Source organism: Galleria mellonella, unplaced genomic scaffold (assembly GCF_026898425.1).
Source record: "Galleria mellonella isolate WM207_F2 unplaced genomic scaffold, CSIRO_AGI_GalMel_v1 utg264, whole genome shotgun sequence".
Lineage (NCBI taxonomy): Eukaryota > Metazoa > Arthropoda > Insecta > Lepidoptera > Pyralidae > Galleria > Galleria mellonella.
In genome coordinates, this window is record NW_026442060.1 from 2716941 (window position 1) to 2743187 (window position 26247).

The 26247-nt window shown below is 33.3% G+C and overlaps 2 protein-coding genes across 2 annotated transcripts; both read left to right on the plus strand.

Moving 5' to 3' along the window:
- The first annotated feature begins 5632 nt into the window (after nucleotides 1–5632).
- Nucleotides 5633–11380, plus strand: LOC113513128 (UDP-glycosyltransferase UGT4-like). Its single transcript, XM_031911227.2, has 4 exons — nucleotides 5633–6525; nucleotides 7332–7554; nucleotides 8906–9125; nucleotides 11052–11380. The coding sequence occupies exons 1-4, from the start codon at nucleotides 5692–5694 to the stop codon at nucleotides 11341–11343; spliced, it is 1569 nt and encodes a 522-aa protein (XP_031767087.2). The 5' UTR covers nucleotides 5633–5691; the 3' UTR covers nucleotides 11344–11380.
- A 5484-nt stretch (nucleotides 11381–16864) lies between these two features.
- Nucleotides 16865–24358, plus strand: LOC128200738 (UDP-glucosyltransferase 2-like). Its single transcript, XM_052895080.1, has 4 exons — nucleotides 16865–17756; nucleotides 20054–20276; nucleotides 23292–23511; nucleotides 24065–24358. The coding sequence occupies exons 1-4, from the start codon at nucleotides 16923–16925 to the stop codon at nucleotides 24312–24314; spliced, it is 1527 nt and encodes a 508-aa protein (XP_052751040.1). The 5' UTR covers nucleotides 16865–16922; the 3' UTR covers nucleotides 24315–24358.
- Nucleotides 24359–26247: the final 1889 nt, after the last annotated feature.

Here is a 26247-nt window from a genome sequence, read left to right on the forward strand (position 1 = left end):
AATCCGTTATACAAGCGGTAGAACATACATAGGGAGTCAAAATCTCGCCTTACACTTAAGAGCTCGATACTGCCTGTGAGCCTGGGATCTTCAATTATTCTCAAATGGGGCTAATAGTTCAAGTGGGATATCAATCAATAAAAGGCTTCATTTGTATATTTTACGACTGATTTTTATTATTATTAGGTATTACATTAAAAGATAGAGTAAGAAACAGTGTGATTAAAAAGAAGTGTGGACTGAATGACGATGTAGTGACAAAAATCGAAAAAGGAATGTTGCGTTGGTTTGGTCATTTGGAGAGGATGGATGAAAAAAGAATTACGAAAGAGATTTATCGAGCAAGAATGAATGGAGGTGTCGGTAGGGGCCGCCCTAGATGGACGTATGTTGACCAAATACGTGTACGTGCGACGTGCTGAAGAAGGGCCAAATTAAATGTGCCTGTAACCGACGAGCGTGTATGAAAAGATTGATGAATGTGGAAGAAGCGAAAGAGGTTTGTTTGAATCGAAGCATTTGGCGTTCCATTGTTTTTGCCTACCCTAATGGGAGACAGGCGTGACAGATATGTATGTATGTATGTATGTATGATTTTTATTTATTTTTATACTATGTAGCTTTCAACTTATTATCGAAAATGTGAGAAAAAATACCATCCATCCATAAGTAATTTAGCGGCGTTAACGGTATACGCTGGCGGGGTACTAATAAGGAATGATAAGGATATGAGGACGTGATAGATCAGTTAGCTTATCGTGACGAATTCTACAAAATTAACCACGAAGGTTTCAAAGGAAAGCCGCGTGGAAGTTAACCTGATATGGTATTTTGCTGGCAATGGGGCTGTTAGACCCCATTCCTAATAATCCCTTCCCGCTTATTATTCTGTTCATACAAGCTTACCGGTTGGGGGGAAAGAGATTGTTAGCAAAGGAGTTTGATAGCCCCATTGCTAGCAATATGACCTATTAGGTCGAGCTTCACGTGGTTTCTCCTGGAAACTATCGTGAACAATTCTTATTGATTTGTCACGATGGGCTAGTTCACTTGCTTCATCCTCATCTATCATCATTCACTGGTGCCCCGCCGGTGTATATTGATAGCGCGGGTGGGGTTACCATTCCATTATCACCCAATAAAAAAAAAAGCTCACCGGTTACTTTTAACTTGGCTCTTTTTAGTACGCCACTTATTCAGTCGACAAACGTCCTTCTAAAGTGGACCCTACCGATATTGCCACTTATTCGAGTTCGATAAATCTCTCTCTTAATTTTAGTTTCAATTGTCCCTTCCAAAAGACGAAATAAGCATCAATTGTCTTATCAATCTTTATTACTATAGTCGAAAAAACTCAAAAAATAAAAACATAAAACGTGATTACAAACATTTAAAAGGCCGGCAACGTATAAGGAACTTCTATCGTATTGCAGGTGTTCAGGGGCGACGGTAGTCGTTTTCCATCAGGTGGACCATCAGCTAGTTCGCCCTTCTATCAATAAAATGAAACCTTCTTTTTCAGTGTTGCCTAATAAAATCGTAGCTCTCTATTTAAAAAAAAAATTTAGTTGTAAACTGCACAGAAAATAACAACTGGTAAAACAATTGATCATTATATCTGAATACTTCACTAAATTTATAGTAAAGAAACCGAACTTTTAACTAGAAACTTGGAAGTTTGACGTCAGTATATCGAACTTTATGAAGTTAAATTACTTTCATTTTGTACTGATAGAAGTTAAAATTTTACACTATAACAAACTTAACATGATATTCGAAATCTATCTTTAATCATATAATGTTAATTATTAAAAAGTAAAACATTTATACAAGAACTAATTTTAATTTTAATAGAAAATTGTTTGTGTTTTTCCTATTTTATCTTCGAAAGCAACTATCAACTATTGTAATGATATGTATATATGACATACAATATTTATTATTATATATTTTTGTACACACACACACACACACGTACGCACGCACGCACGCACACACGCACGCGCGCTCGCACGCACGCACGCACGTACGCACGCGCGCTCGCACGCTCGCCCGCCACCCGCACGCTCGCACGCACGCACGGACGCACGCACGCACGCTCGCACGCACGCACGCACGCCCGCATGCACGCACGCACACTCGCACGCACGCACGCACGCTCGCACGCGCGCACGCACGCACGCGCGCACGCACGCGCGCTCGCACGCGCGAACACACGCACGCACGCACGCATGCACGCACGCACACTCGCACGCACGCACGCACGCACGCTCGCACACAGGAAGGAGGAGGAATTAGTAATGGGGACTAGTGGTACCAACAACTAGCAATATAATTATCTTGTCAGGTTCACCTCCAAGCGGTCCCCTCTAGAAACCGTCGTGGTTAATACTAAGTGAATGCATCAGGATGGGCTAACAGCTGAGTTTTCAATCTTCACCTATCACTCACTGGTCTTTTACTAGTTTTTGTGTTTTTATTGTAGTTTAGTTTAATGTTTTGCATTTCTGTCAATTTAATATTATATTTATTTAATGCTTGTGGTCATCTCATACGTACATCTCAATGAGACACAAGTCAAATTCTATTGTATCAAATTTCAGACAATTGTGTGAAAAATAATGTTATCGAGAGAAACCTAAACTAACCTATTATGATCAGACCGACTGTCATTATCGTCATTACATCAGCTGTTAATTGTCCACTGCTAAACATAGGCCTTTCTCTTGGAGGATTTTGCCAGTAGTTGCTATGCTTGGCAGGCGGATTGGCAACCACAGTCAGACATTAGTGATGTTTTAAGAGAGACACTGCTGCCCATCTCTCCCTAATAATTTCCTCTAGCTTTCGCCTCTTACGACCCACGGGAAAGGAGGGGATAGACTCTATTCTATCTGAAGAAGCAGTCAAGAGTTTACGTCACCATTATGCAAGCATGAGACAAGTTATGAAAGTAAAGGAATAAATGTATGTAAGAGTAGGTCTTTAGCGCACGGTTCTCTCTGCCTACCCTGCAAGGGAGTTGGTGTGAAGATAGATTGAAGTAACCAAGTCACCGTAATATTCTTGTATCCATGCTGGTTATCTTCTTTCTTCCTTGTTATTAATTAATAGCCAATAAATTATTATAGAATTATTTTGTATAAACTTCATTAATTGTAATATTCATTGATAAAATATAAATTAGCAAATATTCTTATCTTTATATATATAATTAGCAATAATTAACATTATATAAGTATAATTAAGATGTGCATTAATTTTCTTATCTATATAATTATTTACTATTATTATACTAATAAGGTCCATAGATCTGATCTCCGTCAATATCCTGAAATATCAATCAATCTCTATGCTATCTTTCGTATGTAATAGATTCTGTTTACTAAAATCTTCTGTATCTTTAGAAAAAGTAACTTTATAATATTTAACACAACACTTATTGAATAATAATCAAAAACATTTAGTGTTTTTTTTACAGAGGAATAATACCTGAGTCCTCAGGAATGGTAACGCATGGGAGGTATCATGGGCGAAACTGTATACTCTGTTATGTCCATGGTACTGCTCATGTCTATAGGCGACGGTTACCACTATCCATCAGGTGGGCCGTCAGCTTGTTTGCTATTCTGTTGTATAAAAAAAAAATACTTTGTACAAAAGTCGCTAGGGTACCTCTAACCCATTCGTGTTTCTACCGTGAAGCAGTTATATTGGCATGGCTGTTACCGTTTAAATAGTGGAATATGGCAATGAATTTAGAGGGTACAGAAGCGTAACACTTTAGTCATCAGGAATGGCATCGCATTGAGGGTTTCATGGGTTAAAGAGTATATTCAGTTATGTCTATGGTGTTGCTCATGTGTATAGGCGACGGCTATTATTTTCCATCAGGTGGGCCGTCAGCTTGTTCACCATTCTAAGTTGTATACAAAACTATTCTTTAATTTATAGACAATTTCGACGTTGTCACATTTATATAATTAATCAAACCTATATTGTATATACAAAACTGTACTAAGCTATTATATCTTAACTCTTTTATATAAATTCTTAAATTCTCGCCGCATTACTCTTAGTTAATGGCATATTACTATTCAATTACTAATTTATTTAGGAATAGAAGAGGCAAAATGCTGGTTCACCTTATACGACGTGACGATTTTTAAAGAGCATAGTAGAAGGAAAAATAGAAAGCAAAAGAGGAAGGGTAAAACCGAGGAATGACTACATGGGACAGACACTAGGTGTCATGTCGTATAGGGAGGTCAAGGATATGGCATGGGATAGAACTTGTTGGAAGAAAATGCATGAATTTTGTTGCACCGACAAGAGGAACCTTCAATGAAAAGAGAGACTAATTTATTTATTTCATCACCTGGGTTAGTTCTACAATCTCAATAACAAGTTAACTGTGTTTCGGTTTGAAGGGTGGGATATGGCAATGAATTTACAGGGTACAGAGGAATAACACCTGAGTCCTTAGGAATGACAACGCATGGAGGGTATCATGGCCGAAACAGTATACTCTGTTATGTCCATGGTACTGCTCATGTCTATAGGCGATGGTTACCACTTTCTATCAGGTTGGCTATTAGCTTGTTTGCCATTCTAAATTCCATAAAGTCTTAATACTCTTACTCAGGAAAGCATCTGTACAATAACACATATGCATAATTATAAGGAATAATATTAATAAAATTTGACTTACATAACAATATATACATATAGTAACAAACATATAGAGGGGGGAAAGGGATTGTTAGTAATGGAGACTGAAAATTCCATTGCTATTCCTGATGAATTCATCATGATGGGCTAACTGGTCTGTTTTCATCCCCATCTATCATCCTTCACTGGTGCTCCGCCAGCGTATCCCGTTCGCGCAGGCGGGGTTACCATACCATTTTCACCCGTCAAAAAAAAAAACAAACATATAAATATGCCTATTGCACTAATATTTGCATATTGCATGTCGCATCTTATCTGCATTATGAATTGCATTTTAAATGCAAAACTATTTTCTATAAATAAATGGTATTTAATTCATTCATTTAAATATTTGGCGTGTGATCAAATCTTATCTACCTATAGTTATTTTAATCTAGATCTATGTTTATACACATTATATTGCTAGCAGTACCACGAGCACAGTATATACTGTGACGATCATGGTATGGTATGGTGTCACTCCTGTTTATTAAGATAATATGTTATACTTGTGTATTAATTTTATTGTCACATTAAGCTGTGACAATGATTTTAAAGTTTGCTTAGAAGGACGTGTGCTAACGACTTTTGCTCAGTCTCTCTTTTTATTTACATTAGTCCCTATATTTAATTTTCATGCTAAACTATGTATTTTATTTTTATTTTTAAAACTCGTTTATTAACGTAAACTATATACATACGTAATAAGATTATATTATTTAATTTACTAATAATGTGGTTAAAAAAGATTAGGTAAATGAAGTAAAGAAATCTGAAAGAAGTCCTTCGTCAACAAAAATAAGTCACCGCCTCATATTTGCTTACAATTAATTGACGATTTACGACTTATTAGATATTTGCATAGGAAATTGTTGGAGATTAAATTGAATGTGTAAATGATAAACAATCAATGCCGCCAGATGACTTGTACCTATTAGTCAGTCATTAGCCAATAGAAGCTGTGAATAGACGTTTTGTACAATGTTCAAAGTAATAGCTCTAACCTTAATATACTTGACAGTTAATACAGATGGTGCAAAGATATTAGGATTCTTTCCAACACCGTCTATAAGTCACCAAGTAGTGTTCCGTGTTTTGATGCACGAACTCGCAAAACGTGGCCACGAAGTGTACGTTGTGACCACAGACCCGGCGTTCCCTAAAGGTAAAGCCCCGAAAAATCTAACTGAAATAGACATCCACGATATATCATATTTGAAATGGCGGGAAGCAGTCCTAAGTCCAGAAATGACGACGGGCAATAAAAACGATATGAAACAGCAAATCGCTGTTATGTACGCAATTATAATTAACCTGTTTGATGAACAAATCAACACAGATGCAGTGCAAAAATTGTTGAATGATAAATCATTGAAATTCGACTTGATATTTTTGGAGTCATTCGTTCGACCAGGCCTTATTCTCTCTGATTACTATAAGGCACCTATTATTCTTATAACTTCTTTCTTACCTATATATAATAACATGGAAGTTCTTGGGAGTCCTGTCCATCCAATACTTTACCCGTTGGGAGTTTGCCGCCAAAAAGTCAACAACCTTTCGGCATGGGAGAAAATAACCGAACTTTATAGCTATTATAATGTTTTAAATTATGTCGATTCTTATGATGATAGAGTGAATGCAATAATTAAGAAAAATTTCGGGCCAGATGCGCCCTCTGTTTACGAATTGCAAAACAATGTTGACATGTTGTTTGTGAATGTACACCCAATTTGGGACATGAACCGTCCCGCACCGCCGAACGTAATCTATTTGGGAGGATTGCACCGTAATCCAGAAAAGGATTTACCAAAGGTAAGTTAAATCAAATCCTGTAAAAATACGTAAAGGTTTTAATGTATGTAAGAAAAGGATTCCGTGTTCTTAATTCTATTTGTATATATCGGTGTAAATTTCACCAAAATATAGAATAATATTTACTAGGTTTATTTTAGTATTTTTTTTTTTGGTTAATATCTAAATTGAACTGAAAGTTTGTTAATCAGTTTTGCTTTGAATGAATATATACGCTATTTGTTTCATAATAAATAATATTGTTTATTAAAATGTCCAAATACAAAAAGAGCATATCTTTTAGTGTACCGATCTATATGGTATCGAGTTTGCTTTTTCCTGATCTTATGTAGTGGTATATTTCATTTATTATTATATTATTATTGTTATATTTCAAGCTGTAAATTCAATATTTTCTTACATTTATTACGTTATATTTAAAAAATGGCATTAAAAGTATTCATTAGTTGAGTAATATTATTATATGTATGTATAGTATAGTATATAGTATATATATAGTATAATATAGTAATATTATTATTATATATATATATGTATATTTTTTTACAAAATAAAAAATACTGACCTCAGTCGAAGGAAAGTCCGTTAATTTAATTTAGAAACCGAACTACAAAACCAATTTTGATGAAATTTGTATGAGATTAATTTGAAAGTATATTTTTTCAACTAGAAAATAGTTTTCCAAATTGGTTCATAAATGATGTAGGTCTGAAATGAGGAGATAAACTGAAAAAGAATGCAACCGAATTAAAAGCTTCTTTCTTTTTTGAAGTCAGTTAAAAAGTGTTATTACTGCTTTATTTCAGGATCTCAAGAACTTTTTGGATTCATCTGAACACGGCGTCATATACGTCAGTTTTGGCACAAATATTGATCCATCACTGTTGCCTCAAGAAAAAATTAAAATGCTTGCAAATGTACTCTCTCGTACACCTTACGATGTCATATGGAAATGGGATAAAGACGACTTTCCAAATCGGCCCAAAAATATCAAAATTTTCAAATGGTTACCGCAGTCGGATTTACTCAGTAAGTATTCAAGATGACTAAACTACTAATTTAAGATCAGTCGCTTTAAATAAGTGGTAATGGAATAGTAACCTCGCCTGCACTATCAGTTAACACTGGCTGGACACCAGTCAGGGATATAGGTGAAGATGAAAGCATGACCTGGTTTCATCCTCACTTGTATCCACGGGAAAGGAAGGGGGACCTATTCTATGCCGACTGGATACGAAGCCATAATATTATAGTTGGTAGAAATAGCAATGAATAGAGAGTACCGTGAGCATCAAGGCATAGTTTGTGATATACTGGTATAGTTTATGTCTTTGTTCCTCTTCATATCTATAGGAGAAGGTCACAGCTTTTTATTTATAAAACTATTAGTTTGTTCATTTTAAATATTATTACATAAAGATTTAAAACCATTTTCTAGCAATTTTATCTCATTTTAAGCATAAGTACTTAATCTATATTCTTATATCTATATATTGTGTTTATAGTATACTTAAAGTATTTTGATCCGATCTAGGTATTAGCATCATGTATAGCAAATTGTTATGTACGGTATACATCACTCGGTCTCTCTCACACACACACTCTTGACCCTAGGTATAGTATTCAGATATCAATCTGCTATCTATTTTAGAATATTATTTTATAAACACAAATTAATTGCATCATAAATCTTCACAGGTTATCTAAGTCTTGATAACTTTACAGGCTGTTCTCAACTTCAGATGCATTACCGGGATGCATATTTTGACTGGATTCAAAAGTATCTTTTGTTTTGTCTATATAAGGAATTCTGTATAAATCAAATATCAAAACTGTTGATTAATCAGTTAAAGTATCAAGTGATAAAAATAACTAAGAAATTTCTCTTATGTCTGGCACGACTACATCTGGCTCACTCTTTGATTGCAATGAAACAAGATATTGTTTTATAAATTATAACTTCCATATATACTCATATTTCTAACACATAAGTAAAATGTTGAAGGGTGGGATATGGCGTGAATTTACTGGGTACAGAGAAATAACACCTGAGTCCTCAGGAATGGCAACGCATGGGGGGTAACATGGGCAAAACAGTATACTCTGTTATGTCCATGGTACTGCTCATGTCTATAGGCGACGGTTACCACTTTCCATCAGATGGGCCGTCAGCTTGTTTGCAATTCTAAGTTGTATAAAAAAAAGGAAACATTTATTATTGTCAGAATGACAATAATAAATTTTGCATAAAAAAAAACGTACTGTATGAGGTAGAGAAGAAAACAGGCTACTGTTTATACTAGTTAGAGAACATGTTCAAGTCACGAGAAGTAGTCCGTGGTAAAAGCTCGTGTGACTGATATTTAGTTTTATTTTACAGGTCATCCGAAAGTACTATTGTTTGTAACGCAAGGAGGTCTACAATCAACCGATGAAGCCATAGCCGCTGGAGTACCGCTAATTGGTCTACCAATGCTTGTAGATCAGTGGTTTAATGTTGAACAGTATGAGCGTCTCAAAATAGGATTGGGGCTGCAAATGGAAGAGCTCACGGAGGAGAAATTCAAGAACGCTCTCGATACAGTTTTAAATGATAAAAGGTAGGTAAAATTACTTTTTATATTGGACAGAATCGAAATTATTAACCTTACTTTAGAAGAATATTCAGCCAGTTGAGTTGGATGATTGTCCTGAAGGAATATGGGTTGAAATAATTTAGAATTTTTTCCACAAAAAAAAACAGTCTTCAATTGTGATAAAATTTTGATATATGAACTAAATTAATAAACCGATTTTTGTAAAGTTTCTATGAGACTATATTATTATTACATATAATAATATTTATATATTTATTTATTCTGATTCGATACATATGACACGATTCAATTGATGGCTTAACAACTAGAGCATATTAAAACTTAAGATCAGACCAGAAAAATAAAAATACAGTAGTTATTCTGTGAAACAAATAACTGACGAAATGAATAAATACAGAATAATACAGTACAAAATGAAATGAAATGTATCTACTTTGTAACACCAACGCCAAGTAATGTGAGGGTAGTTTAGGCAACGAAAATGTTTTATGATTATGAACATATTTTATGTTTATCGTACCTACTCATAAAGATTCTGTTTTATATAATGTAAAGGTAATAATATAATATATTCATTAAAATATATTCAAATTTCATGACGATTGATTTACCCGTTAAAGCGCTAAAATGGAACAAGCAAAGTCACTTTTAGATATATTAGGTTTCAAAAACTGTGAAACATTATCAGTAATATTTTTCACAAGATGAAGTGAAATAAAAATAAGATACGTGGATAATTATTGTCAAGACCACTAGTCATTTAAATGCGCTCTATGTTGTCTAGTGTTGCCAGCTTTCGTAAATTAAGGTTATGGGATGACATGACTATCTCTCCTCTAAAGTACAAAAAGTGCCAATTATTTTATATCATCCAAATCTGAACATTTAATCTTCAGATGTATATTTCCATTCACAATTTAACACAATAAAATGCCCATATTCGTTGTTAAATTTAGTTAAAACCAACTAAATCCAATAAACAATAGACAAACCTTCATCTATGGGCTCAGCCAGACAATATGGTAGTCTAATTGGAATAGTAACTAAGTAAATTACCATTATTATAATAAGTTCGTGTTGGGACTGTGTAATAACTGAACGTTATATGTTCATAAGTATCTTTATATACATGTTAGCTACCTAACATGTATATAAAGGTACTTATGTACGTGACTAGGTAGACTGGATGATGTTACTCAAACTCCTAAAAAATGCAAAATTATTTTAGTTAATTTTAGACTTTCGCTTTGTTTACACATATTTTAAGGCTTTGCATAAGGAAGCAGGTATGTGAGTGTTATTTACCTGTAAAAGTTTTTTTTGTTAAGTCTCGATTGTGTATTTTACAACACTATTATTTTTATTTCAAATAATTGTATAAAACAGTACGCGCCATATAATACAATAAAACAATACAATATTAAAAAGTAGGGCGAGAAAAAATTTCCCGCGTTATACATTAGTACCAACTTAATAACTGAAAATTTTTGACTAGTGTTGTCAACACTTATTGTCCTCTACTGCCACCTATAGGGTTCATTTTTACAAGCTTTTGTTTATTTTACAATGTATGTTTGGTAGTTTGTTTATTTAGGTCAAATCTTAAAAGCTGAATTAGTACTACTTCTTGATATCCGATTCGACTGAAAATTTGTATACAACCTTAATTCTGGTGACAATTTGTAATAATATGTCATACTCATTATTTTAACAGTTTTAAAATGGCCGCCGTCACAAGATGGTGGATCATATATTTCTAACCTGGTAACATTGGTATTAAGGTAGAGCTTGAATAGTAGAAAACAATAAAGTTAGTAGTTAGTACACTATATTTAATTTAACTGCCACCCTAAGATAGCGGATTACATTACAAAAGCTTGTTATTAGAAGTGTATTTTAACAGATTTGTTTTGTTTTTTTTTTTCATAGCTATCGCAATAATATAATAAAGCTTCGTACATTGATGGCCGATCAGCCCCAGACTCCACTACAGCGTGCCGTATGGTGGACGGAACACGTGCTACGCCATGGTAGCGGGAAACACCTTCGGTCTCCAGCCGCCAACATGTCATGGAAAGAATACCTGGAATTAGAACTCGTTGGATATGTACTATTAACTATATTGACTCTAATAATTATCTCGGTATTTATATTTGTTTATTTATATAAATTTATCACAGTTAGTCATATTTCAGATGAACATTTAAAGAAAATCAATTAAAAATAGTTTAAATCAAATTAAAAATATATGAATGTAGTATCATTGTTTTTTTTTAATCATAAAAATGAATTACACATTTCATTAAGTGTCAACAAATTCCAGCGTCTATAGAATTAAAAATATATACCTAAATCACAAAATTCAATTTATATAATTAAATGAATAAATTAACAAAAATAATTTTTAATAATTATTTTTGTTAATTTATTAGTTTAGTTTGAACTAATATTAGTTTGATCGAATAATATGAAGAATTTATTAAAATTTTATAATATATATTTAAATATAAGATTATATATATATATAAATATATAAATATTTACAAACTAAACAAGGCAGTTATGATTATTAGAATTACATAACTGCCTTTATGACATGCTATATACCTGTGAGAATTATTTCTATATAATTGTACAGTAATAAACTGTTCAAGTTATAATTATTATTACAACTTGAACACTTTATTACTGTGTATACAATAACAGGTAATTAATGGTAATATTATTATGATTTTAATCGGTAATTGGTTTTGTAATCACTACATAGTATAAAACAAAGTCGCTGTCGCTGTCTGTCCGTCCCTGCGTACGCTTAAATCTTTAAAACTACACAACGGATTTTGAAGTAGTTTTTTTAATAGATAGATTCAAGAGGAAGGTTTATATGTATAATACATGCATAATATTGTAGAGAAACACTAATAAATTTAGGGGTTTCTAATGTGATGTCGCTTACATTGCGAACGCTGGCTGAAACCCACGAGATAAATCAAAATAATGTACTACAGTATTATACACCTTAACAAGGTCAACAAAAAAGTCTGCGTATCCTTAAATAGACATATACCATATATGTCTATCTCTTAAGGATAACTTACAATAACCATTTTTTATCCTTTACATTTTACGAGAAAAAATGGTTTATATACAAAGTGATTTTAAGTAATACAGCATTAATTTTTATCCAACTAAGTACCTTAAATACATTGTTCATTTATTATAGATAAATATGGCCTTTTACAGCATGTAATTTATATGAATATTTCCGAAGATATTACAGATTTAAAATGCAACATAGCGATGCGGCATTGCACCCGTGCGAAGCCGAGGCAGGTCGCTAGTATTAGATGTAACAGAACAAATCGACAGCTGACTAAAAGTGATAATCGTCACTAGGACGTCACAGCATCATGGACTTCTTAAAATTGTAATATATATATATATATATATATATATATATATATATATATATATATATATATATATATATATATATATATATATATATAGTATAGTACTATTACCCATATATAGGCATCAATGAATGTCATGAATTGTCATAATAAGACTTATAGAGAGCCGAAACAATCAATATTAGAAATTTTATCTATCTGACTGTCTGTATGTTTGTTCTAATATCACGTAAAAGTTACTGCACTTAATTAGATTTTTAACACGAAAGTCGAAATTATCGATTGAAAAAAGAATTATCGAAGTGGATGCAGAGTTTGCAATGATACCGATATTATGGCGTAACATCAACACCAAAAATACAAGCAAATTGAGATACTGACCCTTCGTTTTTGAAAGTGATTAAAAAAAATATATTCATGTTCTATTTTTTGTTTTTATTTAATAAACCAAAGGTTGTCTGTAAGAGATTGCCCTAGCGATAAGACCGCCTTTTGTACTTTTGTGTATATGTATTTTAATCTGTACTTAAATTTATGCTACTGTATTTCACTGGAGTTGTTTATATGTCATTGTTTATTTTTATGTTTCTGGTGCAATAAAGAGTTAAATAAATGAATCATATATGAAAAAAATTTCACAGCACTAATTCTTTTAAACGTTATTAACTTGTAAATAGCAATACAAGTAACAGAGTTAGTAGCTGAAACTATAAAAGAAAAATGCCAAATAAATCTTGTTTCAATAGAACATTAAATAGGCAATCAAATATTGTTGAAATTCAACTGTTGAGAGTCAACTCTTACTGATCAAAGTGTAGTATTTATTATTTTGAGTTTAATATCTGAAAGTTCCCTCACTGAAGGATATACTACATATATATATATATATATATATATATATATATATATATATATATATATATATATATATATATATATATATATATATATATATATATATAATGGATATTAAATTGATTTTTGTAAACCGAAGGAATGTTCAAGGCTAGCTCCAATCCTGCCACTAGTCGGCCCGGCATTGCATTGTTAAATTAATCAAAACATAGTTAAATTAGTCAAATATATTATTAAGCTGACTTTCGATTTGTTTTGTTATTGGATATAAGCGGATATAAGAATGAAACAATTATTTGTTTACGTTTTCATTAACTTCTATTAAAAAACACTATAAATTACCATAAAAAATCATAGAAACCTATTACAATTCTCTAATGTATAGGACTTGCACTGTAGTTGTTATAATGATGAAAATAAAAATAGCAACCCATCAATGGCCCGTGTAATCCCGGGATAAAATAGGCCACCCCATCCTTTTCCCGTGGGTATCGTAAGAGCCAACTGAGGGAGTGCGAGGGATGGGCAGCAGCGTCCTTCTTAAAACATCTCTGAAAACCTAATTGCGGTTGTCAATCCGCCTGCTAAGCGTGGCAACTACTGGCAAAACCCGCCAAAGGGGAGGCTTATGTTCAGCAGTGGACAGTTAAAGGCTGATTTAATGATGATATGATACATGCGTACATACATACATATCTGTCACGCCTGTCTCCCATTAGGGTAGGCAGAAACAATGGAACGCCAAATGCTTCGATTCAAACAAACTTATTTCGCTTCTTCCACGTTCATCAATCTTTTCATACACGCTCGCCGGATACCGGTACTTTTAATTTGATCCTTCTTCAGCAAATAGGCGACATGCCTATTTGGTCGACATACATTCGTCTAGGGCGGCCCCTACCGACATCTCCATTCATTCTTACTCGATAAATCTCTTTCGTAATTCTTTTTTCATCCATCCTCTCCAAATGGCCAAACCAACGCAACGATGATATGATGTACCCATCAATATCAATACATTTCTATAAGAATGACCTTCTTGCATTAGCCTTGAAGTTATCCGTGCAAACGTTTATTAAGAGTGACAATAAATATTATTTCCGCAATAGATAATGCACCGCCTGCATTTATAATTATTACGCACCTATTATGATGTAATTGCTATAAATATTATGTTTTGTATAAAATAAACACATTATAACAAGTGCGTTTTATAAAACAACATTCATGTTAAATAATCATAAATAATATTCATACAAATATTATGAATGTGAAAGTGAGTTTATTTATTGCCTTATAGCGCCTTAACGACTTAATCAATCACTATGAAATTTGATGTGCATGTAGTGTATGGGATGGAGAAGGATATAAGGTTACTTTTTACCCGGGTCAGTAAAGATATCCGGCCACGCGGACGAAGTCGCGGGTAAATGGTAGTAATAAATCAATAAATAAATACCGCCGGACCTATTGCAGACTAATATATATATATATATATATATATATATATATATATATATATATATATATATATATATATATATATATATATGTATTATAAATGTAAATATTTACTATAAAATTCTATATATAGATAAATCTTAGGTTTACCTAGTAAGTCTCAGGATTTATCAACGTCGGTAAATGTAAGATTTTTATATAAAAAAAATTCTCTCGAGCTTTCGTCAAACCAAACTTAATCTAACCTACCTTTCTGAGCGCAAGTACAAAAAATATTGTATAATAAGTAAAATATATTTTATTCTTGAAATAAAATATTTTTTGAATGACACTTAGAATGGCAAACAAGCTGACGGCCCACCTGATGGAATGTGATAGCCGTCGCTTATAGACATGAAGATAATAATTTAATATTGTATTCCATAAAAAAAAACATTATTATTATTATTATTAAATAATAAAACATATAAAAAAAAAACAAATTTAATTGTAGCAAAACTAGTTATTTTTATTTCAAAACTAAGCTACTGAACCGATTTTGATAAAGTTTCTATAAATTTGTAAGCGTATCCAAAAGCAAAAATCCAAATCCGTTTACAACCGACGAAGTTATGAGATAACAAATAAAAAAGAATACAGCCGAATTGAAAATCTTCTTTTTGAAGTTGGTTGAAAAAAAGATTTATAAATGACCACATTAGTTTATAACTACCGGAGTTTTTTTTATGGGTGATAATGGAATGGTAATTGGTAACCTCATCCGCGCTATCGGTATACACCGGCGGGGCACCAGTGAAGGATGATAGGTGAGGATGAAGCAGGTCAGTTAGCCCATCGTGACGAACTCAACAAAAATTGTTCACGATGGTTTCCAGGGGGAACCACGTAGAGGTCGACCCCCCCTCCCAACTACCGGAGTTAGGAGGTAATAAACATAAAACAAAATACAAACGAATTGAGGTCCTCTCTCTTTTTGAAGTCATTTGATAACAGCAATAGAATCAATGTCGACGAGAATGAACTTGCAGAGGCTGGATATAAATAGAAACTAGGTGACAGTATAATTAGTCCATTGAAATGCCAATCCAATGTCATCTGTATGAAACGGGGATCATTCTTAGACAATATTAATAGTAATATAGTACCTAGACTTACATTTATACTGTTTTATTTATGACTAGCGACCTATCCCGATTTTGCAAGGGCAGATAGGTGATTTCTATTTTTTTTTTCGTAAAATCATCATCATCATATCAGTCGTTAAATGTCCACTGCTGAACATAGTCTCCCCCTATTAGGTTTTGCCAGTAGTTGCCATTCTTGGCAGGCTGGTTTTTTTTTTATGGGTAAAAATTGTATGGTAACCCCGCCTGCGCTAACGGGATACGCTGGCGAAGCACCAATGAAGGGTTATAAATGAGAATGAAAACAGGCCAGTTAGCCCATCATGATGAATTCATCAGGAATTAACCATGATAGTTTCCAGGGAGAACCGCGAGGGGGTCGACCTGGTTGGGTTGCTAGCAATGGGATTCTCAGTCTTTATTACTAACAATTCTTTCCCCCCTGGCAGGCTGGTTGGCAACCACACCTATGGGAAGGGAAGGGATGGCCCTTTCTATACCGAGACCACACGGAAATGTTTAGCAATATCTTTTTTTCCTCATTTAAAAGTTTCCTCTTGTCGGTGCAACTAATTCATGCATCTTCTTCCAGCCAGCTCTATCCCAGGCCATATCTTTGACCTCCCTATACGACATGACACCTAGTGTTTCTTTTATATGTTTTATGTAGTTATTCCTCGGTCTTCTCTCTTCAGCTCTTACCACATCTACGGGAAAGGATGTGCTAAATTTAATATTCCTATGAAATGTTAGTTACTTAAATAATTATTGACTTTAATTATATATGTATACCTTCTATCACTTGTTAGTGAAAGATTAACTATATGAATAGTTCTTGTTATGTATGTTATATTGAATTATACTTGTAAAATAGACGTTAGATAAGCTAGATCGTAGCTATTAGTTAGTCATAAGATAATTCAAGTCGTGTACAGACGTTTTATATAATGAATAGAATAATAGTGTTAGCACTCGTATATCTAGCTGTTAATACAGAATCTGCCAAGATACTAGGTTACTTCCCAACTCCGTCTATAAGTCACCAAATAGTGTTTCGACCGTTGATGCACGAATTAGCGAGACGTGGACACGAAGTGTTTGTTATTACAACAGACCCAGCGTTTACTAAAGAGAATCCTCTTGGAAACTTAACAGAAATAGACGTCCGGGACGTATCGTATTCAAAATGGATAAACGCAATATTAAATGCGGGAATTACGACCGGCAAGAAGGAAGACGTGGCAAAACAAATAACAACCATGTATCGTATATGCTTAGGTTTGTTTGACGAGCAAATAAACACGGTTGCATTACAAAATGTTTTACGCGATAAAACATTAAAATTCGATTTGATAATCTTAGAGTCCTACTTCAGGCCAGGGATGGTGCTATCACATTATTACAAGGCGCCTCTCATTCTTATAAGTTCTATGTTGCCAATATACAATAACATGGAAGTTATTGGCAGCCCTATTCATCCGTTCCTTTATCCGATGGGGTTTTGTCGACAGAGAGTCAACAATCTCACAATATGGGAGAAAATATCTGAACTATACATGTACTATAGCATAGTGGCCACAATTTACTTCGATAGTGAAGCTATGAATAAAATGATAAGAAAGAATTTCGGTTCAGATGTTCCTAGTATTGATGAATTGCAGAATAATGTGGATATGTTATTTATTAATGTGCATCCAATATGGGATATGAACAGGCCTGTTCCACCCAGCACAATATATTTGGGAGGACTGCATCGCAATCCTGAGAAAGACTTGCCACAGGTAAGACTATTAAAATTCAATTTTCATTTTAGAAATTTCATAATTATGTTATTCTTTGTAACGGTAAAGAATATTTTGTATCTAATTATTAAATTGATAATCCTTTTTTTATATCATGACGATGGCAAATAAACACACAGCCTGGGATATCACTTGCCCCTTGTCGAATTTAGGATAATGAATACGAATTTTGTACTTATATTAAAAAACAAGTATTTTACAAGCACAAATATTTTACAAACATTTTGAGTTATAATCTGATAAGAAAGCTTAATATTACATACCAAAGTTTAACAAAACTTAACTCTTAATCTCTGATACGACTTTACTTATAAATTTTTATCTCCGCCAGCTGTAAAAAATAGCGGTAAACAAAATATTTCTTAGCATAAAAACTCAGAGATTCTTACTGTCTTTTTTAGAACAAAGATCCTGCTTAGGGACAGATAAATTACACTGGTCAACAAAATTTAAACTTTTTTTTGTCACAGGAAACTTATACCAAATTTTAAATATACTATGATCACCGAATAATAATATAACAATAGAAAAAATTTTACACATCAGGTTTCTTTGTGATATCAAGACATATATTTTTATAAAAAGTACAAAAATTACAAACACTTAGAATAAATATTCCTTAATGTACAATAAATAGCTATGGTTTTCGTGAATGTTTGACTTCTGGTAGGTCCCTTTTATGTCTCCAACAGTAATCTGCTAGCATTCCTGAACTCCTTTTCCCTTGATAGCGGTTTTCTATTAAGGAAATGTACTGATGAAATCTTTCGCCTTTTTCGTCACACTGCACCCAAATTCTCGAGGAAGAAATCCAGATGAGAGTGCATGATATGTATTTTTAAAGACATATTACATCCCAAAGCTCTGTATGAAATTATAAGCTCATTGATTAAGTCTTTGTAATTTTCCCCTTTATGGTTTCCTAGGAAATTTTTGATAACATTCACAAAACATTTCCAGGCGACTTTTTCGAGATCATTCAGCTTTCCTTCAAAGTTTGTATCTGTCATTAGTTCCCGTATTTGTGGACCAATAAATATACCCTCTTTAATTTTTGCTTCGCTGAGTTTGGGAAATTTCTCTTTCAGGTATCCACTGCCATCTTTAGGTATAGCTTTTACAAAATTTTTCATTAGGCCGAGCTTTATATGCAACGGTGGTAAAAGTATGTCCTCAGGGTTCACTAAAGTATCATTTTTAACATTCTTCTGCCCTGGAGTAAGTGATCCACGCTTGAGCCATACTTTCCTTGTGTAGTGACTTTTTCTGTCTCTGCTGTCCCATTTGCAAATGATTTTGTGTAACCAAGCTGTAGCCCAAGCAAAAGAGCAATGACTTTAAAATCTCCACAAATTTTCCAAACATGTTCACTGTATTTAATAAACGAAAATAGTCTAAATAGCATTTTTCAATTAATGGCGTAAATTTTCGACGCTGAGATGTAAAAGTTAATTCTCCACACACATAACAAAAGCTGTCCGGGTTATTAGAATACTTTTGTGGCATATTTACAATGTAACAAACGTAACTTAGTTAAATATAATCGTTATACAGTCGCCTAAATTAAGTTATTCAAACAACAACAAGTAAATGGAGAAGATAAGATCAGAAAAGAATATATGGCTGTAACAAAAAAAAACTGGATGTGACTAAAACAAAATATTATTATTTTTTGAATGAGGGAACATCAAAATAAATAAAAATCATCACAAAGTTCGTGTGACAAAAACAGTGTTGACCGGTGTTATTTTTTCTTTTTTATTTTGCGTATCTCTCGCAGTTAGTTACAGCATCTGAGTAAACATTTTTGTTTTCTTTTCTCAAAATACCGTAAATGTGATCAAGTTTTTAAAGTTATAGTAATTTTAATTTATAAATAAAACTGTTATAATCATTTTTATTTTATTTTCGTTATTTTAAATGAATATTATGGTTGTATGGTTTATAAGAGATTGAAATGAACGTAATCATTTAGGTAATCTATGATGATTTATCTAAGTTATGTCGTGGTATCGTAGTCACCAATAGTTTAATCTTCTCTTATAAATCTTTAATGAAAATTATTCTATATTAGTAGTTTGTAATGTAAGGCGACTCCCCACTCGATACAGTGTCGACCTCAAATGTATTGCAGGGAGTCAGTAGACGCAGATAGCTCAGGACTGTTCCTCGTGGCAGTCTATCCCTAACTACTAACGATTCTTTCCCCCCTAAAAGTACTTAGACATTAGAATAGCCAGAAATAGCTAAATAATAAATACCTATTCTATTTCCAGGATCTACAATCGTATTTAGATGCATCGAAGCATGGAGTCATATATATTAGTTTTGGTACAAACGTAAACCCATCAATGTTGCCAAAGGAAAAAATGCAAATGTTAATAAATGTGTTGTCACGTCTACCTTATGACGTATTATGGAAGTGGGATAAAGATGAAATGCCTAATCAACCTCAAAACATCAAAACTTTCAAATGGTTACCGCAGTCAGATCTTCTTAGTAAGTATTAATTTAATAACACCTCGCTTTTTTTATAAAACAGGGGACAAACGAGCTTGCGGCTCAACTGATGGTATGTGAATACCGCCGCTATGATCACCCACAACACCACCATAACATATGATGTTGTATCGGTTCGGAAATATTGCTGCAGAAAGTTGATTCCAAAGATTGGTTGTTCGTGGATTAAAGTGCTTTGAAAACGCACGGTGGAAGACCGCCACTCACCCAGATCCAATTGTTTGCAAGATTGTCGATGTAAATCAATCGTAAAAAGAAATTAAATATTTACTTTTTATAATATTATTATGACAAAAATTACTGAGAGATGAAATTTAATCACGATAGTAGTATACAGTACACAGAAATAGGCAACATTTATTTTCACATAGTAAAAATGTACAATTTTAGACAGTTTAGATAGGAACGTTAGCAGAAAGTGCGCGCTATTGCCACAATAAAAAAAAGAGAATTAAAAGTTGTATTGGGTTGCCAGTAGTTGCAATGAAAAAATGGAATCATATAGGTAACGGAACGGTAGGCAATTTATTCCGACCGTCCATTTGAAGGAGTAATCAAGAGTTTCTGGAATCGGGGTGTATGTAGGCGGCATGTATGAGTAATAATATAATATTATGATAGAGGCCTTTTTTACTAAATTCTCTTTGCCTACGATCTAAGAGAAATATGATCAAAAAGAGTATCAGATGGCATATAATTAGCTTGGCAGATTGGATTGGAAGGTGGATAAAGACAGTATTAAAATGAAGGTTTGATGAAAGGTATAGAGCACCAGTCAGGTAATTTGATGATATTTCTACTTGATAAAATAATAAATTTGAAGGGAGGGGCATGGAGTGTAAAAGATGCATCAAAAGAGCCTGGATGTTTTCTCCCACAAACGCTCAGATTATGGAATGAGCCCCCTATTGAGTTTTTCCTAAGAGATTACAGCTAGGGTTTTAAAAAAAAGGGGTAAATAGGTTTCATTAGAGTTGGCAATGCGCGCGTAATACCTCTGACATTGCAGCCGTTTATAGGCTAGGGTAACCGCTTACTATCAGGCGTGCCGTATGCTTGTTTACCACCTTAATATATATATATATATATTTATAAAACCAACTATCCAGTTTGCCAGCAACATAAGTAGAGTGTAGAAATTTAGTTAAAATATCTGATGATATTGCAACTTATGCTTATGCAGTAAGTTTGATATTGGAATAAAATGAAAGGGTAAAGTTGGGATATGAGATAAAATGAAAGGGTACAGGGTCATAACTTCGTAACTTTTAGGAACATCAATGCTAGAGAGACATCACCATTTTCTTAAAGGCAAACCGTCAGATAGTTTTCAATTTCGAATCGACTTAAAAGAAGGTAGTTCTCAATTCAGTTGCATTTTTTTAAGCTATTTAACTCCGCCAGTTATAAACTAATTTGGAAAAGTATTTTTTTTTTAACTTTAGATACTTAAAAGTTTAGATACTTTAATCTTTAAAAGGAGACAAATGTGCAGACTGGTCTCATAGAATTATTTTTTAAAATCGATTCATTTGTTTAGTTTTCAAGTAAAAATTACTGATTTTGTCACAATTGAAGTGATATTTTTTTCTTTTTGGTTTTTTTTTATACAACTTAGAATGGCAAACAAGCTGACGGTCCACCCGATGGAAAGTGGTAACCGTCGCCTATAGACATGAGCAGTACCATGGACATAACAGAGTATACTGTTTCGCCCATGATACCCCCCATGCGTTGTCATTCCTGAGGACTCGGATGTTATTCCTCTGTACCCTGTAAATTCACGCCATATCCCACCCTTCAAACCGAAACACTGCCATGCAAACGCAACTGCTGTAAAACAATATTAATAATTTATTTAATAAAAATATGCAGATGCAATTACAAGATACATGTACATTATATATTGATTCACAGTAAGTGTCTCTGACCTCCATGTTCAGAAAATTCTGTGTTATGAAGGTCAGGCTACCGTACTTTACATAATTAAATTTCTTATATAAATTTAAGGAATTACAGAAAATATACAAATAAAGGTTAAACTACAAATGATAAATATTATTTAAATATATAGATAACAATAATAATAACAACAATATTAGTTTTGAGATAATAAATTTACTGCCCTTATATATGTGAATTAGGCCATGTCTATGAGTCATCTATGAGTACATGAGCTACTTGCATTTTGAAGAAAAAAAGTAAAAAGAAAAATAGGATATATGTGTATGTAAAGTTGTAATATGTGTAGTTTTTTTTAATGGGTAAAAATGACAAGGTAACCCTCCTGCGCTATCAATATACACCGGTGGGGTACAATTGAGAAGTAATAGGTGAAGATGAAAAGGCAGGCCAGTTAGTCAACGAATTCAACGATAAATTAGTCACAATAGTTTCCAGGGGAAACCATGTGGAGGTCGACCTGATAGGGTATATTGAGAACAATGGGAACTAACCTCTCTATTACTAACAATCCCTTCCCCCCGAAATTCGTAGTTTATAGACAAATGTATGAGTGTGGTGTGTAGATAAAGTGTATGTATTAAAAAATATGTTTTATAATAATATTAGCTGACTCGGTAAACATTGTTTTACCATATACATTATTTCTAGAACTATACATGAAAATATATCGTATTACAATTATGTTATTATATTCGATTGTCATCTTGCAACCTTATTGCGGCATATAAAAATTACGATTAAACAAAAGGGGTTGATCGCAAAAGCGTGAAAATTAGAATTTGTATGTATTTTTCAATGTTAAATCATAATAAAATTAAAATAAAAAAAATTGTCAAATAAATTAAAAAACAAAAATTTTGGGGTGGGTCACCCCTATCATTGGGGGTTATGAAAAATAGATGTTGGCCGATTCTCAGCCCTACAGAATATGCACACAAAATTTCATGAAAATCGGTAAAGCCGTTTCGGAGGACTGTGGTAACAAACACCGCGACACAAGAATTTTATATATTAGATATATTTTTACAGGGCATCCAAATGTACTATTGTTTATAACACAAGGAGGACTGCAGTCAACTGATGAAGCGATTAGTGCCGGTGTGCCGTTAATTGGTATACCAGTGCTTGGAGACCAGTGGTATAATGTGGAGCAATATGAACGACTTAAAATAGGATTGGGACTTCAAATGGAAGAACTCTCTGAGGAAAAAATTAAAAACACCATAGATACTGTCATGAATGATAATAGGTATCACTCTGTTTAGTATTGAGGTATTGGTAGTGTGGTCCCGGCATAGAATAGACCACCCATTTCTTTCCCGTGGGTGTTGTAAAAGGCGACTAAGGGAGGGCGAGGGATGGGCAGCAATGTCCCTATTAAAACATCTCTAAAGCCTAATTGCGGTTGCCAATCCGCCTGACAAGCGTAGCAACTAGTGGGTGTCGTAAAAAGCGACTAAGGGAGGGCGAGGGATGGGCAGCAATGTCCCTATTAAAACATCTCTAAAGCCTAATTGCGGTTGTCAATCCAAAAGCGTAGTTGTTACGCTTGCCAAGCGGAAACTAACAAATTGCCAGAAATTAACAAACCTGTTTACATTGAAACATGATTGCTGTTTTCGAAAATTGTTTCGACTTCATCCGTTAATTTCTCGTTATATATACATATAGATTTATATATATATTTTTAGATATTTTGATACATTTTTTTTAATAATTTAAAATAATCTTTATAATTTTTATTACACGTAGAGGATATAGGAATCCATACAGTCATGTGTTAATAAAAAAAAATGTTTTAGCTATCGAGACAACATCGTCAAACTTCGCTCACTGATGTCCGATCGACCCGAGAGTTCTTTGGAGCGCGCCGTCTGGTGGACAGAACACGTGCTACGACACGGGGGTGCGAAACACCTTCGTTCACCAGCCGCTAACATATCTTGGACAGAGTACTTGGAGCTGGAACTCATTGGATACATATTATTAAGTTTACTGTTCACCATAATTTTAACGATAATTCTAATCAAGTGTACGATGAAGTGTATTTAACTGAGATTTATCACTGATACAGTAATAAAGACAAATGAAAATTGTTGGCTATGGTTTTGTCTATACTAATACTCATGTTTGAGTATCGCCCTTTGCTGTCAAGAGTTTCTAGGCCGCCTTCGTCATATACATATCTTAAAACTGACTTCAGTTATGACAAAATCAGTTATTTTGATTACAAAAATAAATTACTTAATCGATTTTGATAAAATTTCCACGATTCCTGTTTAGTCTATAAGTACATACTTTCAGATAAAAAAAAAACAGTTGATAATTGAATTATGAGGTAACAAACATAAAACTAAATACAACTAAATTAAGAATCTTTTTCTATTTGATGTATCTTTAATATCTATCTATCTTATTTAAGAGCTGCGCTCTCGTCGGTGGAGCTCTTGCCACTCACTACGATTTTCTGCGAGTCACTTCACCTCTTGATATTACATAACACCAATTGTTTCCTTGATCTGCCTGATGTAACTATGTCTTGGTCTCCCTCTTTCCCTCCTTCCTTCTATTTTATCTTCTATTACAATGTTCTTCATCTTTTTCGTGTCGGTTAAAAAACAGTCAAATCGCTTTTGCGCTTAGCAACTCGTTTAGCGATACACTTTTATCTTTATTTATATTTAATTCTAATTTCAATCTTATTAATTATATTTAATTAATTAACATTTGTATAACATGTAACCTCATTACCCTCTTTATCTGGATCAGTTCAATAACAATACGGGTTAATTAAGATAAATATTTGTAGTTAAGAGGATCGGATCGGTAATTAGATTATACTGGTAAATTAATTATATTATAAGTACCACGTAATCATAGCAGTTACCTGATACTCGATATAAAACATGCTGTATATGAAAAATTAAAAAATTAATTTGTCGTTATTTATGTAATATTATTTCTACTATTACTAAAGAGCAGAATGTTATTGCAACCCGGACAAGATCAGAGGGAGACTTTGTACAAAAGTCGATTGCTTGGGTACCTCTGTCCCATTCGTGTTTCAATCGTAAAATAGTTGTGTCTGCATGACTGTGTTTCGATTTGAAGGGCGGGATATGGCAGTGAATTTACAGGGTACAGAGGTATAACACCTTAGTCTTCAGGAATGGCAACACATGGTATCATGGGCGAAACAGTATACTCTGCTCATGGTACTGCTCATGTCTATAGGCGACGGTTACAACTTTTCGTCAGCTTGTCTGTCATTCTAAGCTGCATAAACATTTTTTTTTTAACTGAAGTTAAAAAAAAGAAACTTTTAATTTCGTTTGTTTTTTTTTTATGTTTCATGTTTGTTGTTTCATAACTGCGTAAGCTGGAAACCGACCTGAATTTTTTCCTCTTAAAAAATGCACTTACAAATTAGGTTAAAAGTAGGTAACCACTTCTAGTTAGCGTATTAAGGGAAAACATACGCCAAAGTCCAGGTTACAACTTCAGAAATATAAATGACAAAATTATATTCAATTTAATGTGATAATTTACTTGATATCAGAATAAACATACAGATAGATAAACATATAGAAACAAAGTATAAAAAAATATTTTTTATTGCCCTTTATATTTTTTAAATATCACTCTTTAAAGGACTCGCAAAGGGTCCCGAATTGTCCCGAATCTAGTCGTCTTATCTTAACCAGATTACACCTATGTTTAACTGGTAATTATTACATGAAAATATTATACATTTACGAAACTATTTACAATAAAATATAGACATTACCTAGATACAGTTATTTTATATATATTAAGTTAAAAAAAATGGAATCTGGCAATGTTGTTGATATTACGCCTAAAGAGCATGAAATGGCTGAGATCAAGGAAGTTACACCTGAGCCCTGCCCTTGTATGGCCGGATATATATACCGAGATACTGTTATTGTTATTGCATAAAACCCATCTTGGCTTAATATATGTTATA

Excerpts from the sequence above, each read along its gene's own strand:
- LOC113513128 (XM_031911227.2), top strand. The coding sequence starts at position 5,692 with ATGTTCAAAGTAATAGCTCTAACCTTAATATACTTGACAGTTAATACA. Across the intron at positions 7,555-8,905 it reads ACCGCAGTCGGATTTACTCA|GTCATCCGAAAGTACTATTG; the intron begins GTAAGTATTCAA and ends TTTATTTTACAG. Across the intron at positions 9,126-11,051 it reads ACAGTTTTAAATGATAAAAG|CTATCGCAATAATATAATAA; the intron begins GTAGGTAAAATT and ends TTTTTTTCATAG.
- LOC128200738 (XM_052895080.1), top strand. The coding sequence starts at position 16,923 with ATGAATAGAATAATAGTGTTAGCACTCGTATATCTAGCTGTTAATACA. Across the intron at positions 20,277-23,291 it reads ACCGCAGTCAGATCTTCTTA|GGCATCCAAATGTACTATTG; the intron begins GTAAGTATTAAT and ends ATATTTTTACAG. Across the intron at positions 23,512-24,064 it reads ACTGTCATGAATGATAATAG|CTATCGAGACAACATCGTCA; the intron begins GTATCACTCTGT and ends AAAATGTTTTAG.